This window comes from Hemitrygon akajei, chromosome 13 (genome assembly GCF_048418815.1).
Source record: "Hemitrygon akajei chromosome 13, sHemAka1.3, whole genome shotgun sequence".
Taxonomy (NCBI): Eukaryota; Metazoa; Chordata; class Chondrichthyes; order Myliobatiformes; family Dasyatidae; genus Hemitrygon; species Hemitrygon akajei.
Window position 1 is genome coordinate 17,882,696 of NC_133136.1, and position 19,168 is coordinate 17,901,863.

The following is a 19,168-nucleotide window of genomic DNA, read 5'->3' on the forward strand; positions in this document are numbered from 1 at the left end:
GTCTCTGGAGGAACATTTATCTTTTGACTCGAGTGCTGAGTCTGCTTCAGCCACAGATGCCGCATGTTAGCTCAGTCATGTGTAATGTAGCAGGTACAGTAGTACTTTGCCACGTGTGGTAAAATCCATCATAGCAAATAATGTTCATCATTATCCAATTTGACTCCCTACCTGTATAAAAATTCACATCTCTTTTTATTGTTTGTGCAGGAGCTCACCTGAACCCAGCAGTGACCTTTGCTTTGTGCTTGCTTGCTTGTGAGCCTTGGTTAAAATTCCCCTTCTTCTTTTTGGCACAAACAGTAGGTGCCTTCCTTGGATCAGGAATAATGTTTGGTTTGTATTATGGTTAGTATTTCCTATATATAAAATGAAATTAATTAATATGACAGTCATCATCATCATTATGTGCTGTATCGCATGACATGGGTGATTATGGTCTTTGACCAGGATTGTCCTTGGCTAATTTTTCTACAGAAGTGGTTTGCCATTGCCTTCTTCTAGGCAGTGTCGTTACAAGACAGGTGACCCCAGCCATTATCAATACTCTTCACAGATTGTCCGCCTGGCATCAGTGATCTCATAACTAGGATTTGTGATATGCACCGGCTGCTCATCCGACCATCCACTACCTGTTCCCCTGGCTTCACGTGACCCTGATCGAAGGGCAAAGCAGGTACTACACCTTGCCCAAGGGTGATTTGAAGGCTAGTGGAGGGAAGGAGTGCCTTATACCTCCTTTGATAGAGACGGATCTCCACAGTAAAATGTAAAATTGCCCAAGAAATTGCTCCTTAATGTTTAGTGTAAACCCCAGTCTTTCAGGAACAGCTTCTTCCCCTCCGCCATCAGATTCCTGAATGGACAGTGAACCCATGTACATACAAAAAAGCTGGATGAACTCAGCAGGTCGAGCAGCATCCGTTGAAAGAATTACTTTCATTTGCTGAGTTCATCCAGCTTTTTTGTACGTCTTGATTTGACCACAGCATCTGCAGTGTACTTTGTGTGAACCCATGTACATAATCTCACTATTATTTTCTTTTATTGCTCTCACTTTTACACTACGTATTTATTTTATTTAGCATACTGTATATAGAGTATATATTCTTGTTATAATTATAGTTATAAAAATTATTATGTATTGCGCTGTCACAAAACCATAAATTTCACAACTTTCTGTATGTCAATAATATTAACTCTAATATCAATAATATTAATATTTGCTGACATCTTCAACTGCTCCCTGCTTCAGTCTAAGATGCCCTAGTGTTTTAAGAAGGCAACGATAATCCCGGTGCCGAAGAAAAGCAAGGTGGCATGCCTGAATGACTATCGACCTGTGGCTCTGACATCAATTGCTATGAAGTGCTTTGAGCGATTGGTTATGGCACACATCAACCATAACCTACCGGTCAACCTTGATGCTTTGCAACTTGCCTACCAGAGCAACAGGTCAATGGCAGATGTCATCTCTCTGGCACTACATTCCTCCTTAGAACACCTGGAGAATAAAGACACAAATGTAAGGCTCCTTTTCATTGACTATAGCTCTGCCTTTAATACCATCATTCCAAATAAACTGATTCCTAAGCTCCGGAACCTGGGTCTTAGCACTCAGATCTGCAGCTGGATCTTCAACTTCCTCACAGACAGGACCCAGGCTGTAAAAATAGGGGACAAGCTCTCCTCTACAATCACTCTGAGCACCGGTGCCCCACAAGGCTGTGTACTCAACCCTCTGCTGTACTTATTGTACACCCATGATTGTGTAGCCAAGTTTCCATCGAACTCAATATATAAGTTTGCTGATGACACCACAATTGTAGGCCGCATCTTGGGTAATGATGAGTCTGAGTACAGAGAGGAAATTAAGAACCTGGTGGCATGGTGCGAAGACAATAACCTATCCCTCAACGTCAGCAAGATGAAGGAATTGGTTGTTGACTTCAGAAGGAGTAGCGGACCGCACAACCCCATCTACATCAGTGGTGCGCAGGTGGAACAGGTCAAAAGCTTTAAGTTCCTCGGGGTGAATATCACAAATGACCTGACTTGGTCTAACCAAGCAGAGTCCAAGAAGGCCCACCAGCGCCTTTACTTCCTGAGAAAGCTGAAGAAATTTAGCCTGTCCCCTAAAACCCTCACTAATTTTTATAGATGCACCGTAGAAAGCATTCTTCTAGGGTGCATCACAATCTGGTATGGGAGTTGTCCTGTCCAAGACCAGAAGAAGCTGCAGAGGATCGTGATCATAGCCCAGCACATCACACAAACCAATCTTCCATCCTTGGACTCACTTTACACGGCATGCTGTCGGAGCAGTGCTGCCAGAATAATCAAGGACACAACCCACCCAGCCAACACACTTTTTGTCCCCCTTCCTTCTGGGAGAAGGTTCAGGAGCATGAAGATTCATACGGCCAGATTTGGGAACAGCTTCTTTCCAACTGTGATATGACTGCTGAACGGATCCTGACCCGGATCTGGGCCGTACCTTCCAAATATCCGGACCTGACTTGCACTACCTTACTTTCCCTTTTCTATTTTCTAATTATGATTTATAATTTACATTTTTATTATATTTGCTTCGATTTATATTTCAGGGAGCGCGAAGCGCAGAATCAAATATCGCTGTGATGATTGTACGCTCTAGTATCAATTGTTTGGTGACAATGAAGTAAAGTAATTCTGATTCCGAGATGGGAAAAGTGCTTCCCAAAGTCACAGCTATGATACAGTAACCAGTACAGTTCTTTCCTCTTCTCTCGAGTCCCAAGTAATCCTGCCACATGCTGCCTTCCAGTCCCAATCTTGATGAGTAGGTTTCTATGACAATCCAGTTTCACAAAGTTGCCTGAAGCAAACCTTAAATAATTAGCAACACAAGAGATTCTGCAGATGTTGGTAATTCAAAGGAACACACACAAGATGCTGGAGGAACTCAGCACATCAGGCAGCATCTATGGAGAGGAATGGACAGTTGACATTTTACGCCAAGACCCTTGTCCTGATGTAGGGTTGTGATAAAGGGTCTTTGTCAGCACATCGACTGTTCATTCTTCTCCACAGACGCTGCCTGACCTGATGAGTTCATCCAGCATTTTGTGATTAAATAATTACCATTGAGCATATACAGTTTAAAAGCAATGGTGAAATAATAGAAAGAGTGTTTCTTATTTACACTGGCTTCACCTATCACCTACCAGCTTGTACTTCTCCCCTCCTCCCGCCTTCTTATTCTGGCTCCTTCCCCCTTCCTTTCCAGCCCTGATGAAGGGTCTCAGCCCAAAACATGGACTGTTCATTCATTTCCATAGATGTTTCCTGACCTGCTGAGTTCCTCCAGCATTTTGTGGTGTTATTTACACTTCTTTCCTCACCTTTGAATGGTCAATATGTATTTCAACTTGATTACCTTCCTAACTCTTGTATGTCTTGATATCGTAAAATGGTAAAAAAATCAATTGCTCGCCATATTGGAATTTCCAAATCTATATAACCTGTAGGGACGGTTCAGACTCTCCACAGACGACAGTGTGAAAAACAATACTTCCTCTTCTGTCTCCTGACATCCCATTCTTGATAAGCTTCTTGATAATATTGCCCCGTATTCCTCCATTAATCTCTACTCCAGGATAGAATAATTAGGAGCCTGATTAGAAAGAAAGAAAGATTACTTTATTTGTCACATGCTCATCAAAACATACAGTGAAATGCAAGATTAGCATCAAATCAAATCAGTGAGGATTGTGCTGGGCAGAGGCCAAGTGTTGCCACACTTCCATCACCAAAATAATACGTCTACAACTCACTAACCCTAACTGTACAACTCTGGAATGTGGTAGGGGGTAACTTCACTCATCCCAACACTGAACTAATTCCACAACTTCTGGTCTCACTTTCTACAACTTGTGTTCTTGATAGTTATTCCTTATTTATTATTATTATTATTGTTTCCATATAACAATTACAGCACGGAAACAGGCCATCTCGGCCCTTCTAGTCCATGCCGAACACTTACTCTCACCTAGTCCCACCGACCTGCACTCAGCCCATAACCCTTCATTCCTTTCCTGTCCTTTTCTTTATACGTTAGCACAGTTTGTTGTCTTTTGCACATTTTGGTTGTTTGCCTATCTCTGTCGGGTTCACTTTTTCATTGATTCTATTGCATTTATTTTAAGTTACTGGGAATGCCCGCAAGAAAATAAACCTTAGGATTGTATATGGTGACAAATATGTACTTTTACAATTTATTTAAATTTACTTTGAATTCTGAAATCAGAGAACCCGGAGGAAACCCACACGGTCACAGAGAGAAAGTACAAACACCTGATAGGCAGTGGTGGGAATTGAACTCCAATTGATGGTGACTAGCACTGTAAAGTAAAACACTAACCACCATGCTACCCCAGGCTTAACTTGTTGATCGCCCATTGAATGTGCAAGATGAACGTGCATCCATTCTCTTTATCAGAGGCTAAATACCAGTTTATGACTCTAAGATTGCTCCAGAGCCAGTGAATTTCCAGGAGAAACATGTAATCTGCTGGAGGAATTTAGTGCTTCGAGTGGCATCTGTGGGGGAGGGAGCTGAGGAGGAAGGATGGGGAAGAAATTGTCGAAGTTGGGTTGAAGCCCTGCATCAGAACTGAGTGTAGAGATGGAAGCCAGAATAAAGAGGGTGGGGAACAATGGAGTAAGACAGTGGCCAGGAGGTGGTTGGTGAACTGAGGTGATGGGGATGGGGTGGGGTGGGGAGGATTACAGGCAGCTGGAGGGGAGGGAAGGGGGTAGATTGGGAGACAGGAGGGATGATAGGTGGAGGCAATTTTTAGGTGTACATGGTATATATTTTGCAGGTTCGGTCATACAAGAATATACTGAAATTCCAGTTGATATAGTTTTTGTAAAACAGTCTATTTTCATGCATGCTATGCTGCTTCTGCTGCCTATCTTCTCAATCTCAGAGTCACCTTTAATTCAAAGTTCAAAGTAATTCTATTTGTTGATGGTGGGGTATTTTTGAGGCAATTCATTTCATGTAAAAATATGAAAGACGAAAACATCTCCCCGAAAATCCTTACAGCAGAAAGCCTACTAATCTTGCCCATTTACTCTGGTTCCCTGCCATGCCTCTGTCCACAGCGATGATTTACTTTTAATACCTCAGGTTTCAATGTTCACAGTAAGTTTTCTTGTGTGGTATTTTGATAAATGACCAAATAGATCATGTTTCAGTCAGTAAATTCTGCGTCACACATGATGTGCTGCTTCTCAGATCTACACTGGCCCCACGATTATTTATAGAAGCATTTAGGAAAAAATACTGATTCATTAGTTCTTTCATTATTTTCTTTTAAAGCAGGGATTTCCGATCTGGGATTTACGGACCCCTCGGTTCATGGTAGGGGCCCACGACATTAAAAAGTTGGGAACCCTTGCTCTACAGTTTACCCAATGTTGGTGAAAGGTTTTTTTAAAATCAATTTTAAAGTGCTCTTCAGTTTTATATTCTTAATTTGGAGCTTTATGAATGATTGGGGTTTCTAATTCTTGTAAGCAACCTTAATCTTAACAGAAGATCATTCTGGTGGACATTTTTTCAACTACGTGTTCACAACAGGAAGCCGTCAAGAGTGTATGGGCTGGATGATCAACATTCTTTTGCAACGTCTCGGACCAATCTTCTCTTCAAAGTCCAAAGCCACAGTGTAGAAGGAGCCTCACTTTGTGTCTGACCGTGGGAATGTGTGATGAGACAGTATAGAGGGATCTGAGAGTAGTCTCCTCCACAATGGTGAGACCCGATGTAGACTGGGGACCGTTTCATCGAGCACCTTCGCTCCACTTGCCTCCACAAGATGGATTTCCCGGTGGCCACCCATTTTAATTCTATTTCCCACTCCCATCCCAAGGTGTCGGTCCATGGCCTCTTCTGCTGCCACGATGAGGCCACTCTCAGGCTGGGGAGCAGCACCTCATATTCCATCTGGGTAGCCTCCAACCTGGTGGCATAAATACAGATTTCTCTAATTTCTGCTTATTTCTCTCCACTCTCCCATTTTCCGTGTCCCATCTGTGCTTCCCTTTTATCTCTTCTCTTCTCCTCACTGGTGTCCCTCCTCCTTCCCTTTCCCCATGGTCCACTCTCCTCCCCTATCAGATTCTGTCTTCTATTGTCTTTTACCATTTCCACTTATCACTCCCCCCAGCTTCTCAATTCCACCCCTCCCCCACCCACCCACCTTCCCCTCTCACTTGGCTTTACCTATCACCTGCCAGCTTGTACTCCTTCCTCCTCCCACCCCCCCCCCCCCCCCACCCCCCACCTTCTGATTCCGGCTTCTTCCTACTTCTTTTCCAATCCTGATGAACGGTCTTAGCCCAAAATGTTGACTCTTTCTTCTGTTCCATAGATCTTGCCTGACTTGTTGAGTTCCTCCATCATTTTCTGTCTTGCATCAGATTTCTGAATGGCCCGTAAACACTACTTCGCTTCCACTTTTGCTCTATCTACTGTCTACCATAACTTACAGTAATATATGATCTTGCACAGTACTGCTTCCACAAAATAACAAATTCAATGACATATGTCAGTGATAATAAACCTGATTCTGTTGCTCTTAATGGGAGATGTTGCTGTAGTTGTACATTCCTCTGGTGTTTTCTGAGCTGTTTGCAGTAGATTGGCGACGTCAGAGCTACACCAGTTAAGCATAACTGTAGGGCGGTTATTTGAAAGCAAACCATAATTGCTCAGAGACTAAGCACGGGGTTGGCACTGTATGATGCACTATCCACAATAACTAAGTCCTAAGTCAAAGAAAGTATGTTTGATCCTTTATTAAGAAACCAGCAAAGACGAACAATCTTGTAATGATAAAAATCAAACGAAACGAAACTAACGCTATAACGAAGTAGCAATGTTAGCCGTACTAAGTCTTAGCGATCTTAACATATTTAAGCGTACTCCAGCATTCCAATTAGGGTTATGAGTATTTAAACGTATTTAAAAGATCTACAAAAATATTATTCCCGAAGTTCACTTCCTGGCTCGAACCAGACTAAATTGAAGTAAAGACAAAGAGTGGATGTGAAACGATATTCTTCGCTTCTACCACGGCCCACCCTACGTGACCAATTACCGTAACCTATAATAAAACACGCAACATAAAATACAATCCAGCAATAGATACATTGCTCCTGCGCCCTGGTCCTAGTGTGAATAACAATTCAGATTGCTAAAGTTCAGTTATTTATAATTTACTTGCTTCCCAAGTACGCTGTCTTAATCCCTGTGTGGCCCTGTAGAGATAATTTGTATTTTACTCTTATTTTCAATGTCAAGAGCTATTGTTCTGCATTTCTGATAATTTTTGATGAATTCAGAAGGGTAATATTTAACTTTCACCCTAAGAACATTACAAATTGCTGTCCAGGAACAAAAAAGAAGAGGGTGATCCTCAAAGATAAATTAATAGCTGTTCTCTAATTATAGAGAAGTTGTGGCTCCACAGCAATAAGCAGTTGACAGTTATTGGACCAAACTCGACTGCTGGGATATTTACGACGTTTCCACTTGAACACGTGAGTGCAATCACTGGCATTTTTGATCAGGTAAGAAAGAGAATTTACAAGTTCCAACACACATTTTCCATCCGCCCAACTCACGGGACAGGTTGATTGCTTTAGCAGCTCACTAATAACTTTGAACAAAATTTGCTGATGTAATGAGCAATTAAAGATTAAATTTGTTGAGTATGCTTTTCCTTTGGGAATCTTGACATTTCTGGAGGGTTACTGAGGTAGAGAAAACACCTGCCTTTTTCTCTTAGTGATTTTAAGATACTAAGTAGGGTTCTGGAGCAGTAGCAATGTTCCCTTTTCCCCAGGGTGGGCCAGCTGGCTGTTGTTTATTTACCTGTTTGTTTATTTATTGTGACTCAGCGAGGAATAGGCCCAAATGACCCTTCTGGCTGCACCACCCAGCAATTCCCTGATTTAACCCTGGTCTAATCATTGGACAATTTACAATGACCATTAACCTACCAATGTGTTTGGACTGTGTGAGGAAACCAGAGCACCCGGAGGAAACCCACATGGTCACGGGGAGAATGTACAAAGTCCTTTCAGACAGTGATGGGAAATGAACCCGGGTCACTAGTACTTTAAAGCACTGTGCCAACTACTACACTACCATGCCACTCCAGCTGCCTCCTGCTGTGTCTGGGCCATAATCCCTTCACCCCTTCATGCAGGTTGACGGCAATGTCATTGTGATTCAGGGGAAAGCAGCAATTACAGGATCAAGAATAGCAGCACCTCAAGCTTTTGCACATTCGACAGATCTTGGCCTCTTTCCCACTCTCCCTCCATACCCTTGAAGAGCCGATGTCTGTCGGTCTCTGCCTTGAAGGACCAGTCCCACTGCCTGGTCACTTGCAGGGCAGACCACCTTGAAGATTGATCTTTCAGTCACTCCTTCGATGAATTCTAACACTTTTCTTTTGTTTTCTTACAGGCAGCTGGGACTGCAGTGCTCATATTTTGCATCCTTACCATTGTGGATCCTTTGCACACCCCAGTGAGGACGGGCTTGGAAGCCTTCACCATCGGCTTGGTGGTTCTGATCACTGGCTGGTCCATGGGTTCAAATTCCCAGTACTCACTAAATCCTGCCAGGGATATTGGACCTCGCTTGTTCACAGCAATTGCTGGTTGGGGATCTGAAGTTTTCACGTATGTTCAGCTGTCATTTCTTATTTGTAGATACACTATTAATTCCCTCTTAATGAAAATTATTATTTTCTTGGCCAATTTCAAAGTTCAAAGTAAATTTATTATCGAGGTACATATACAACTCTGTGATTCATTTTTTGCCAGCATACTCAATAAATCCATAATCAAATAATAGCCATAATAAAATCAATTTTAGCCATTAAACACTAATAAACCTTTTCAAACCTGTTCTCATGTGCATCTCCCTCTGGTGCTCCCCCCACCCTTTCTTTCTCCTGAGGCCTCCCGTCCCATGATCCTTTCCCTTCTCCAGCTCTGTATCACTTTCGCCAATCACCTTTCCAGCTCTTAGCTTCATCCCACCCCCTCCGGTCTTCTCCTATCATTTCACATTTCCCCCTCCCCCCACTACTTTCAAATCTCTTACTATCTTTCCTTTCGGTTAGTCCTGACGAAGGGTCTCAGCCCAAAACGTCGACAGTGCTTCTCCCTATAGATGCTGCCTGGCCTGCTGTGTTCCACCAGCATTTTGCGTGTGTTGTTTGAATTTTCAGCATCCGCAGATTTCCTCGTGTTTGCTCATGTGCACTACCTCACTTTTTTCTTGCTCTTTTTGTACTACTTATTTAAATATGTATATTTTTTATTGTAATTTATATATTTTTTATTATTATTATGTTTTGCAATGTTCTGTGGTGGGGTGGAGATACATCTCTACCAAAGGAGGTGTAAGGCACTCATTCCCTCCATTAGCCTGCAGGTCACTCTTGGACAAGGTGTAGCACCTGTTTAGTTCCCCCCCCCCCCCCACCCCCAGCCGATCAGGGTCACACAAAGCCATGGGAGCACGTGGTGGAAGTTCATATGAGCAGCTGGTGCATGTCACAAATCCTGATTATGTGACTCTGATGCCAGGCAGACAATCTCTGAAGAGTATTGATAATGGCTGGGGTCACCTGAATTGTAAAGACACTGCCCAGAAGAAAGCAATGGCAAATCACTTCTGTAGACCATGATCGGCCACTTCATAACGACACGCCACATAATGATGATGGTGATGATTGCAATGCCACAAAACAACAGTGATGTTAAACATGGCTCTGATTCTCTTCAAGAAAATCGTGTCTCTTCCAGTTCTGGAGGAAGTTCGGAAGTTGGTTTCTTAACCTATAAGGCATTGTGAGGCTTAGAGGGCTGTTTTATATCCAGGGATAAGAGAACATGGCACTGTCTGTATGGAATTTGTCATTTTCCTCTGTGACCGTATAGGCTTCTCTGTGTGCTCTGCTTTCTTCCCATGTTCCAAATACATATGGGTTAGTAAGTCATTGATCAGATGGGGGTAAGTGGGTGGTGCAGCCTCATTGAACTGGAAGGGCCCGTTATTGTGCTGTATCTCAAAAAAAAATCATAGGGTGTAGCATATTCAATATTTCAGTAATATTGTATATACCTTGAGCATTTTTGTTTGTTTACATAATTCATTATGGGTTATCTGTGAGAAGTATGTGAGAGGCATAGGTCGCCATGTCACCATGTCATATGTGAGCGCCTCACTAAGGAAAAATGATTAAGACAAAACATATCCTGGCTCCTGTGTTTTTCTTTTGATTAGTTCCTGGAGTTACAAATGGCGATGAGGAAGTTTTAAAATGAACCCGAGACAACAACTTACCTGTTGAAGCACAGCATTTTTTTCCTTCAGTAAGAGAGACGGTGACGTTCAAGTTAGTAAACAAAACTCAGTATGTTTTTCTTTGGAAGGGGAGAGAGATAATCAAGTTGAATACTGGGTGATTATAATAATAAATAAAATGCAGACATTGCTACATCGGAAAGATAGACAATGTTCAATTGCACAACAGATAACTGGATGATGTAAACTGAATGAATTGAGCAGTATATTGAAGCAAGTGAAAAAGCCAGTGAAGAATGAGTGCCAGTGTTGCTGAGTGTAGTAGTTGGGAAAGCACATAGTTTGCTTAAATGTTTAACGGCTCCAAACAAACCAGCTGAAATGAGCTTTGCTGATATCATGAAAGTAATGCAGGAACATTTAGAACCAAAGCCTATGTTAATTGCAGAATGCTTTAGGTTTCATAAACAAAATGATTTCAGTATACATGGCTGAATTGAAGAAATTGCCTTAGTATTGTCAGTTCAGTGATGGGCTTAATGATGTACCAAGAGATTCTTTAGCTTGTGGAATCTTACATGGAAGCATTTAAAAGCAGCTCCTAAATGAAGCACACTGACATTTAAAAGAGCAGTTGAAATGCTGTATCAATGGAAACTAAAGCAAGGGATGCAACTGAGTTACAGTCAGGAATTAAAGTGTCACAACCACGGATTCGGCAGCGCAGTAGATACAGTGATTGCGCTTGTGAATTTTCCCTTTAATTCACCTTGCCCGAGAATTTGGACCATTGAGTCAACTGACTCTGAAGACATGGGTCGATATTTCACAGGCTTTAATGTGAACAATGTTAAAGGGAAAATGAAAAACAATAAACACTAGGCCAAACAGGGCTATTGACTAAAACACTCAAATGGAAAACAAAGCCTACACTGTGGCTGAAAAGAACAACTAAGAATAGAAACGCAAGTCTTCAGAGTCAGTTGACTCGACAGTCCAATTTCTTGGGCAAGGCAGAATGCAGATAACGAAGCATAGCTACGTTCCGTGCAAGTCTCGACAAGCACCATGACAACAAGTATGGAGTTAAATCCTATCATGATTAAGTCATAATTAGCTGACGTGCAAATTCACAAGTGCAATTGTCATATCTACTGCGCTGCTGAATCTGTGTTTGTGACAGAAAGGGAGCATGAACAATATTGTAACACCGAGACAGAAACCTGCCTTGCTGAACAAATTGTGTTACCATTATGGCAGGGGCTCACGTGCACTAGACTGATGCAGGTTTAAAAGTGAAACGTGCAGAAAATGCAGCAAGGTAGGAAATGTACAGAGAGCATGTTGTGCAGACAAGAACAAATGGACTGCACAGGGCAGATAAAAAGTCAAATTGTAGTTTCAAAAAGATGCCTAATCTGCATGCTGCTGATGAAAAATCTGATAATGTTGAGAGTGACATGGGACTGAGTAGCTTTCAGATTTACAATGTGAAAACAATTGGCCTACATCAGAAGTGAACGGCAAATTAATTAAAATGGAATTGGCTGTTTCAGTCTTTCCACAAAATGAGTTTGAATGGCAAAGATACTGAAGTGAAGCCTGCAGATATTCAGCTAAGAACTTTCACTGGAGAAAATGTAACTCCTGTGGGAACTGCAGTCATAACAGTGAAATATAACAACCAATGAGCCACACAGGGCTTGCACGTGGTAAAAACAGTATTGTTTTTGTGCAGTTGGCCCAGTATTGTGGCAGCATGCTTCGCTGAGACAACTACAACCTGATTGGAGATCCAGACACCATTTGTATGCCACATTCCTATAATAGAGTCAATTGAAAGCAGATTAAGAAAGGTACTGGATGATGCCACAACTGTCCATACACCATGAACTGTTTCCCAACAGAGGGCAAACAGTTGTTAGTGCCAGCTTCTGTGTCTCTGGTTGGAAAGCATATTGGACTAAGGAAGGACCATGCTGCTCAGAGGAATTTGAATGTGACAAAAGCAGTGGTTTGATTACAGCAGCTTTTGTAGGCAACACATCTGAGGAAGCTTCTGATATGTTAATCAGGCAGTTATTTGTGAATAGTGGTTTGATTTTAAGCTGGCAGAGAGTTTAACAGCTTCGGGAAAGTTGCAAGCATTCAGTTTTTGTGAGTATAAAGAACCAGAATCTACTTTGTGTGCATTAAGGTCAAATTCAAGAGGACAACTAATCATAGATTGACCCACTTACCGCTGGAAAAGGAATCAGAATCAGAATCAGGTTTATTATCACCGGCATGTGACATGAAATTTGTTAACTTAGCAGCAGCAGTTCAATGCAATACATAATCTAGCAGAGAGAAAAAAATAACAATAATAATGAGTAAAGTTTGTACATTGAATAGATTTAAAAAAGTGCAAAAAACAGAAATACTGTATATTAACAAAGTGGGATAGTGTCCAAGGGTTCAATATCCATTTAAGAATTGGTTGGCAGAAGGGAAGAAGCTGTTCCTGAATCGCTGAGTGTGTGCCTTCAGGCTTCTGTACCTCCAACCTGATGGTAACAGTGAGAAAAGTACATGCCTTGGATTCTGGAGGCCCTTAATAATGGACGCTGCCTTTCGGAGACACTGCTCCTCGAAGATGTCCTGGGTACTTCGTAGGCTAGTGCCCAAGATGGAGCTGACTAAATTTACAACCCTCTGCAGCTTCTTTCAGTCCTATGCAGTAGTCCACACTGCCCCCCCCCCCCCATACCAGACAGTGATGGAGCCTGTCAAAATGCTCTCCATGGTAAAAGTTTTTGAGTGTATTTGTTGACATGCCAAATATCTTCAAACTCCTAATGAAGTATAGCCACTGTCTTGCCTTCTTTATAACTACATCGATATGTTGGGACCAGGTTAGATCCTCTGAGATCTTGACACCCAGGAACTTGAAGCTGCTCACTCTCTCCACTTCTGATCCCTCTATGAGGATTGGTATGTGTTCCTTCATCTTCCCCTTCCTGAAGTCCACAATCAGCTCTTTCGTCTTACTGACGTTGAGTGCCAGGTTGTTGCTGCGGCACCACTCCACTAGTTGGAATATATCACTCCGGAGATTGTGGTCTTCCAGTTAGGAAGTTGAAGATCCAATTGCCGAGGGAGGTTCAGAAGCCCAGGTTCTGCAACTTCTCAATCAGGATTGTGGGAATGATAGTATTAATTGCTGAGCTATATTGATGACCAACATCCTGACATAGATGTTAGTGGTGACCAAGTGGTCTAAAGCTGTGTGGAGAGCCATTGAGATTGCGTCTGACGTTGGCCTATTTACAAAAGAGGACACACCTTTTGCTGTATTCTCCCTAATTCAAATTGAAAGTCTCCCTGTTACAGCAGAGCTAATCCAAAGTTAAACCAGAAAAGACCCCACACTGTCCAATATCTACATGGCAGCCCAAAATGGCTGGAGCGTGCAGCAAAAATTCCAGTTGCTCCATTTTTATCAGTGCCATGATGAACTTGCTCTTGACAAGGGTTGTCTTAAGTGGGGATTGAGATTTTTTGTAGCAGTTAGTGTGATGCTATTATAGCTTGGGGTGTTCTGGGGTTCAGATTTCAATTCTGATGCCGTTCTGTAAGGAGTCTCTGTACCCATAGAATGTGGGGGTTCTCCCAGGTGCTCGGTTTCCTTTCACAGCCCAAAGACATATCAGGTAGGTTAATTGATCATTGTAAATTGTTCCATGATTCGGTTAGGGTTAACCGGGGCTGTGGGGATCCTGGGGCAGTGTGACTCGAAGGACAAACTCTGCATTGTATTGATAAATAATAATAATCTGAACTGAGAGCTAAAGTGTTGGAGCAGGTACATGCTGGTCATCTAGGCATGGTCAAAATGGTCTGAAGCTTTGTCTGGTGGCCTTGGATAGATTAGCAGACTGCTTGCCATGCACTGTTCAGGATGCCAATATGCCCAGAAGATGCCAAGAGCAGCAACTCCTTATCACTGGGAATGGTCTGCATTGCCCTTGTCAGAGGGTTCATGTGGATTTTGCCAGACCACTAATGGGCACAGATTTCTCGGTAGTGGTGGATACAGCTACAAGTTGGCCAGAAGTGTGCCCAACAGCCTTGCACACTGCTGATGCGTTGAGAAGCCTCTGCTCAAGGAATGGTGTCCCGGAACACTTTGTCAGTGAAAATGGATCACAATTTGGTGTGGAACATTCAGTTATTCCTGGAAATGAATGGAAAAGGACATATTACATCTGCACTGTACTACACAGCTGCAAATGGCTTGGCAGAAAGGTTTGTCCAGAGTCTAAAGAATGCACTGTGAGCAGTGTCAGCAGAGCCCACTACACTGACACTGAACCAGAAGCTCGCCAATTTCCTCCTCGCATATTGTAACGCAACACGTTCCACAACCAACAACTCATGAGTTATGCTGTTCCTGGGTCACCTTTGTGTTCACACTTGAACCTGCTCAAACCCAGTCTCTGAAGGAGCATGCAGAACAAACAGCTGAGGCAGATTGAAGGCTCTGCAGCCAAGGGAGCTCCAACGTTTCACTCCTGGACAAGCAGTCCTGGTGAGAGTCTGCAGATGTGATCAAAAGTAAGTTCTGGGAAAGGCCAAGGACAGAACTGGACCACTCGTCTGCACAGTGGAGATTGGGTTTGATGTAATCTGGAGATGACACAATGAAGAGCAGAGTCAACTGTGAGAAGAAAGGTGTCCAGAGCTGTCAGGAGCACTTCCTTCAGTCCCAGCATCAACTCCTACAATCACCACGAAACAGGCCCCAGAACCTGAGATTGTTTCACAGACACGTCTCACCTGCCAAGCAGAGTGACCACCCTTGTCAGGAAAGATGGTATCCTACAAGGATAGCCTCCACAGTGATTAAATCTTTAGCTAGAATGGGACCATTTAAAATTTACTATGCTGTGCATGTCAATGTACATATAGTACTGTGCAAAAGTCTTAGGCACCCTAGATTTTTTATATAATTTCAGATGGTGTGGCCTTCACCCAGCCCTGATCTCAACATCAGCAACATTATCCGTGACTACCAGGAGAGACAGAAGGAAACGAGACAGTCAAAGTTTGCAGAAGAGCTGTGGCAAGTTCTCCCAAGATGCTCGGAAAAATCTACCAGCTGATTTTGTTACAAAACTGCACAACAGTGTAGCTAAATGAAGTGAAGCAGTTTTAAAGGCAAAGGGTGGTCACACCAAACATTGATTCGATTTTGTTTTTTTTTACTGTTTACTGCTCTTTATAGTAATCTTTTTGATATTTAGACACTTTTCATTATTTTTGAGAGCACCTTTGTTTTTACAGACTAGAAAGCAATATGTTGCATATTTGAGTTGGGATGCATTCTACCTACATCGAGTTGGAGTTTATAGCTAAGCAGGGAGGAGTGTTGTGTATTTAATACTTCAATAATATTTGTGTAATATTGTAAATATATTGTTTGAATAATTCTTTGATGTTTACATAATTCATTTTGTGTTTTGGGTAAGAAGTATGTGAATAGCAATATGACGTTTTGCCACCACATCATATGTGAGCACCTCACTAAAGAAAAATGAAGTATACAAAACACTTCCTGACTCCTCTGGTTTTTTTTTTGGATTAGTTCCTGGAGTTACAGAACATAACACGGGGTACTGGTGAAGTATTAATGAAACATTGTCAAAATGTCTGTGTTTCGTTGTCCACTTGTTGAGCAGGATACTTGACCTGATCATTGCCAGAATGGACCTATGGGTCAAATGGCCACTTCCAGTGCCAGAGATTCCAATGGTCCCATGACCGAGCTTTTGAGAAACTTATCAGTCAGTTTTTACTTTCATCCAGTGGATGTGGGACTGTGGGAGGAACCTGGAGCACCGGGAGGAAACCCACACGTTCATGGGGAGAATGTATAATTTTCTTACAGATGGCGCCGGAAGTGAACTCTGACCCCCCTGAAGCTGTAGTAGCGTCAGGCTAACCTCAATGCTACTGTGGAGTATGGTCTTGGGTCACCCGCAGAATCAGAATCGGGTTTTTTTATCGCTGTCTGATGTTCAGTCCTGATGAAGGGTCTTAGCCCAAAATGTTGACTGTTTATTTCCCTCCATAGATGCTGCCTGACCTGCCGAGTCCCTCCAGTGTTTTGCGAGTGTTGCTCAGCTTCATTGTCAGTGGGTAATATGAAGTGAAATTTGTCAACAGCAGAATAGTGCAAAAACATAAAATTGTGCAAATAAAAAAGGAAATGTTTGGTTGCAGGTTCTTGGACTGTTCAGAAATCTGATGTCAGTGAGGAAGAAGCTATTTTTAAATCATTGTGTGTGGGTCTTGAGGTTCCTGTATGCCTTCCCTGACGTTAGTAATGAGAAAAGAGCATGTACTGCACGGTGAGGGTCCTCAGTGGTCGATATTGCCTTCTTGAGGCACTGCCTTTTGAAGGTGTTGTGTTAAGGGTTGTGCCCATGATGAAGCTGGCTGGGTTTACAGCCTTCTGCAGCCTGTTGTCATCCTGGGCAATAGAGCCTCCATACCAGGCTGTGATGAAACCAATCAGAATGGCCTTGACCATACATCTGTAGCAATTTGCAAGAATCTTTGTTTACATACCAAATCTCCTCAAACTCCTAACAAAGTAGCGCTGATGGTGGGCCTTCTTTACGATTTACGAATGTGTTGACCTCGGGAAGCTGTTCATCCTTTCCATTGCAGACCCCTCAATGAGGATTGGTGCATGTTTTCCCAGCTTCCCCTTCCTGAAGTCTACACTGAATTCCTTGGTCTTAATGATGTTGAGTGCAAGTTTGTTATTCTGATGAGACTCAACCAACTGATCCACCGCAGTTCTGTACACCTCCTCGTCGCCATCTGAGATTTTCCCAGATCTGAGATGTCATCTGCAAATTTTGTAGACAGTGTTTTAGCTGTGCTTAGCCACACAGTCGTGAACATAGAGAGAGCAGTGGGCTAAGCATACAACCCTGAGGTATGCCCGTGTTGATTGTCAGTGAGGAGATGATATTATCACTGATCAGTATTGAACTTGGTCTTCTTGTCACCAAGAGCTACGTGACTTTCCAGATAGGTAATTTTTAGCATTGCAGTCTGGCCACAGAGCAGAATATCATTGGCAAGATAAAGCAGTTCTTTAACATTCTAACACCCTGAATAATTTTCTCCAAGGTTGGTTAACTTGTGACACAAAATTTAGAAAAATCTGGGAGATTAATTTGGAACACTTTTACCTTCTGGTCAAGATGGCACTTGCATACAACGCTTCTTCAGTCAACATCTTCTGGATGGATTGTGAAACCATATGTTTCACTTCTTTTATGACTTTTAAGTTTGCTTTTCATCTTGAATGTGATCCTGAAATTGATGGAGCCTGTGATATGCAGTTTTGAGATCGTTTGGGTGTTCCAGCCCTCTGCAGTCTCCGAGAGGATTCCGGGAGGCAGAGATGGTAAACACAGGCAGGCTGCAGGATGGGGCGCAAGCCGATGTTCAACTCCATTTCACTGATTAAAGCAGTGAGGGAAATTGAAAAATAGAGGCGAATGTGGAAGGTGAGCGCCCACAGCCTGCCTTTTGATCGCTGGGGATTGCTCTGCGACTTAAGAAGGGAGAGTCTGCCGCAGTGCCTGGAGAATGTTACACAGGTTTTCTGTGTTTGGATATGAATTTGTACTATAGACCTCTTTGCCTGATCTCTCTCCTTCTTTTGTGTGCGGGGTTGGGGAGGGATGTTGATTATTGTGCTGCTGTTCTTTCTGTTTCTTGGTTTTGTGGCTATCCAAAGAAGTGATTCAGAGTTGTACACTTTGATAATAAATGGACCTTTAAACATTTTCATGCGAATCTGCTTAAAATTAAGTGTGCAAGTGTGATTGCATTGGGTTTCCTGTATGCAAAGCCCATAAGCTCTAAAGACTATTTTAAGCCCTGTCCTATATAGGTACTGTATCTTCAGGTGCCCTCATAAGAAGGAGATGATACTGTGTCCACCTACTCTTCAAGGACAATCTCGTCTCTGTGGTGAGGTCTTGCTGTCAGTACTCACTCTGTGAGTGGTGGGTCCCCCATCCCTAACAAAAAGGAAATACTTTCAGCTAGCAAAGTAGTTTAAACACAGTTTATTTTATTTTAAATGATACATATTTAGATTTAGACAAATAGTTCTTTACATGCATTTAATACTCAGAGGATATTTATAAAACATTTCCAAAATACAAATGAGTTGATGAGTCACCCGTTGCAAAGAACTGAAGGCTGAGGAATAAATTCTAGTTTTTTCTTCTGTCATTTCCCCTGTCATTCCTAACAATCCCAAATGCTTCCTAATATATTTACTATTTTCTATTAGTTGACATCATCTGCATGTGATGTTTTCCAGATACCTTTGCTGGGACAAAGCAATTTACACAGATGGTCTAAAAGCTCTGAGGGCAATGGTGCAAATAACTTGGCTGTAACTGCCTGATGCAGGCCAATTAACATAACCCCATTGTCTTCCTTTTGACGAATGCAGCCAGAAAAATCACCTGGCTACTTCACTTTGCAAACCACATCCTTATCTTACTTATTACTTATCTTACTTATTTATTATTATTATTCTATATTATGTATTGCATTGAACTGCTGCTGCTAAGTTAACAAATTTCACGACAAATGCCGTGATGATAAACCTGATTCTGATTCTGACATCCCTCTCAGCGGCCAGCTCAAGTGTCCTTTTGACTTCAAACAGATTACTGCTTACAATTTACATTAAGAACTGAAGACTAG

The 19,168-nt window shown here is 42.3% G+C and overlaps 1 protein-coding gene across 9 annotated transcripts in view; it reads left to right on the forward strand.

The window, feature by feature from the left end:
* Positions 1-19,168, forward strand: part of LOC140737686 (aquaporin-3-like) — a 53,517-nt gene that overhangs the window by 4,716 nt on the left and 29,633 nt on the right. For 2 of the 9 annotated variants that reach the window (XR_012101229.1, XR_012101228.1), the window contains exons 3-6: positions 211-348; positions 7,505-7,623; positions 8,528-8,745; positions 10,361-10,472. Coding sequence is in view for 5 of the 9 variants with exons in the window: in XM_073064234.1 (XP_072920335.1) it covers positions 211-348; positions 7,505-7,623; positions 8,528-8,745; positions 15,379-15,562 (659 nt within the window). In the remaining 4 variants the exon portion in view is untranslated. Of the gene's footprint in view, positions 1-210; positions 349-7,504; positions 7,624-8,527; positions 8,746-10,360; positions 10,473-15,378; positions 18,232-19,168 lie in introns of those variants that run through there. The other 7 variants (XR_012101231.1, XR_012101230.1, XM_073064234.1 and 4 more) reach the window with 7 other exon arrangements.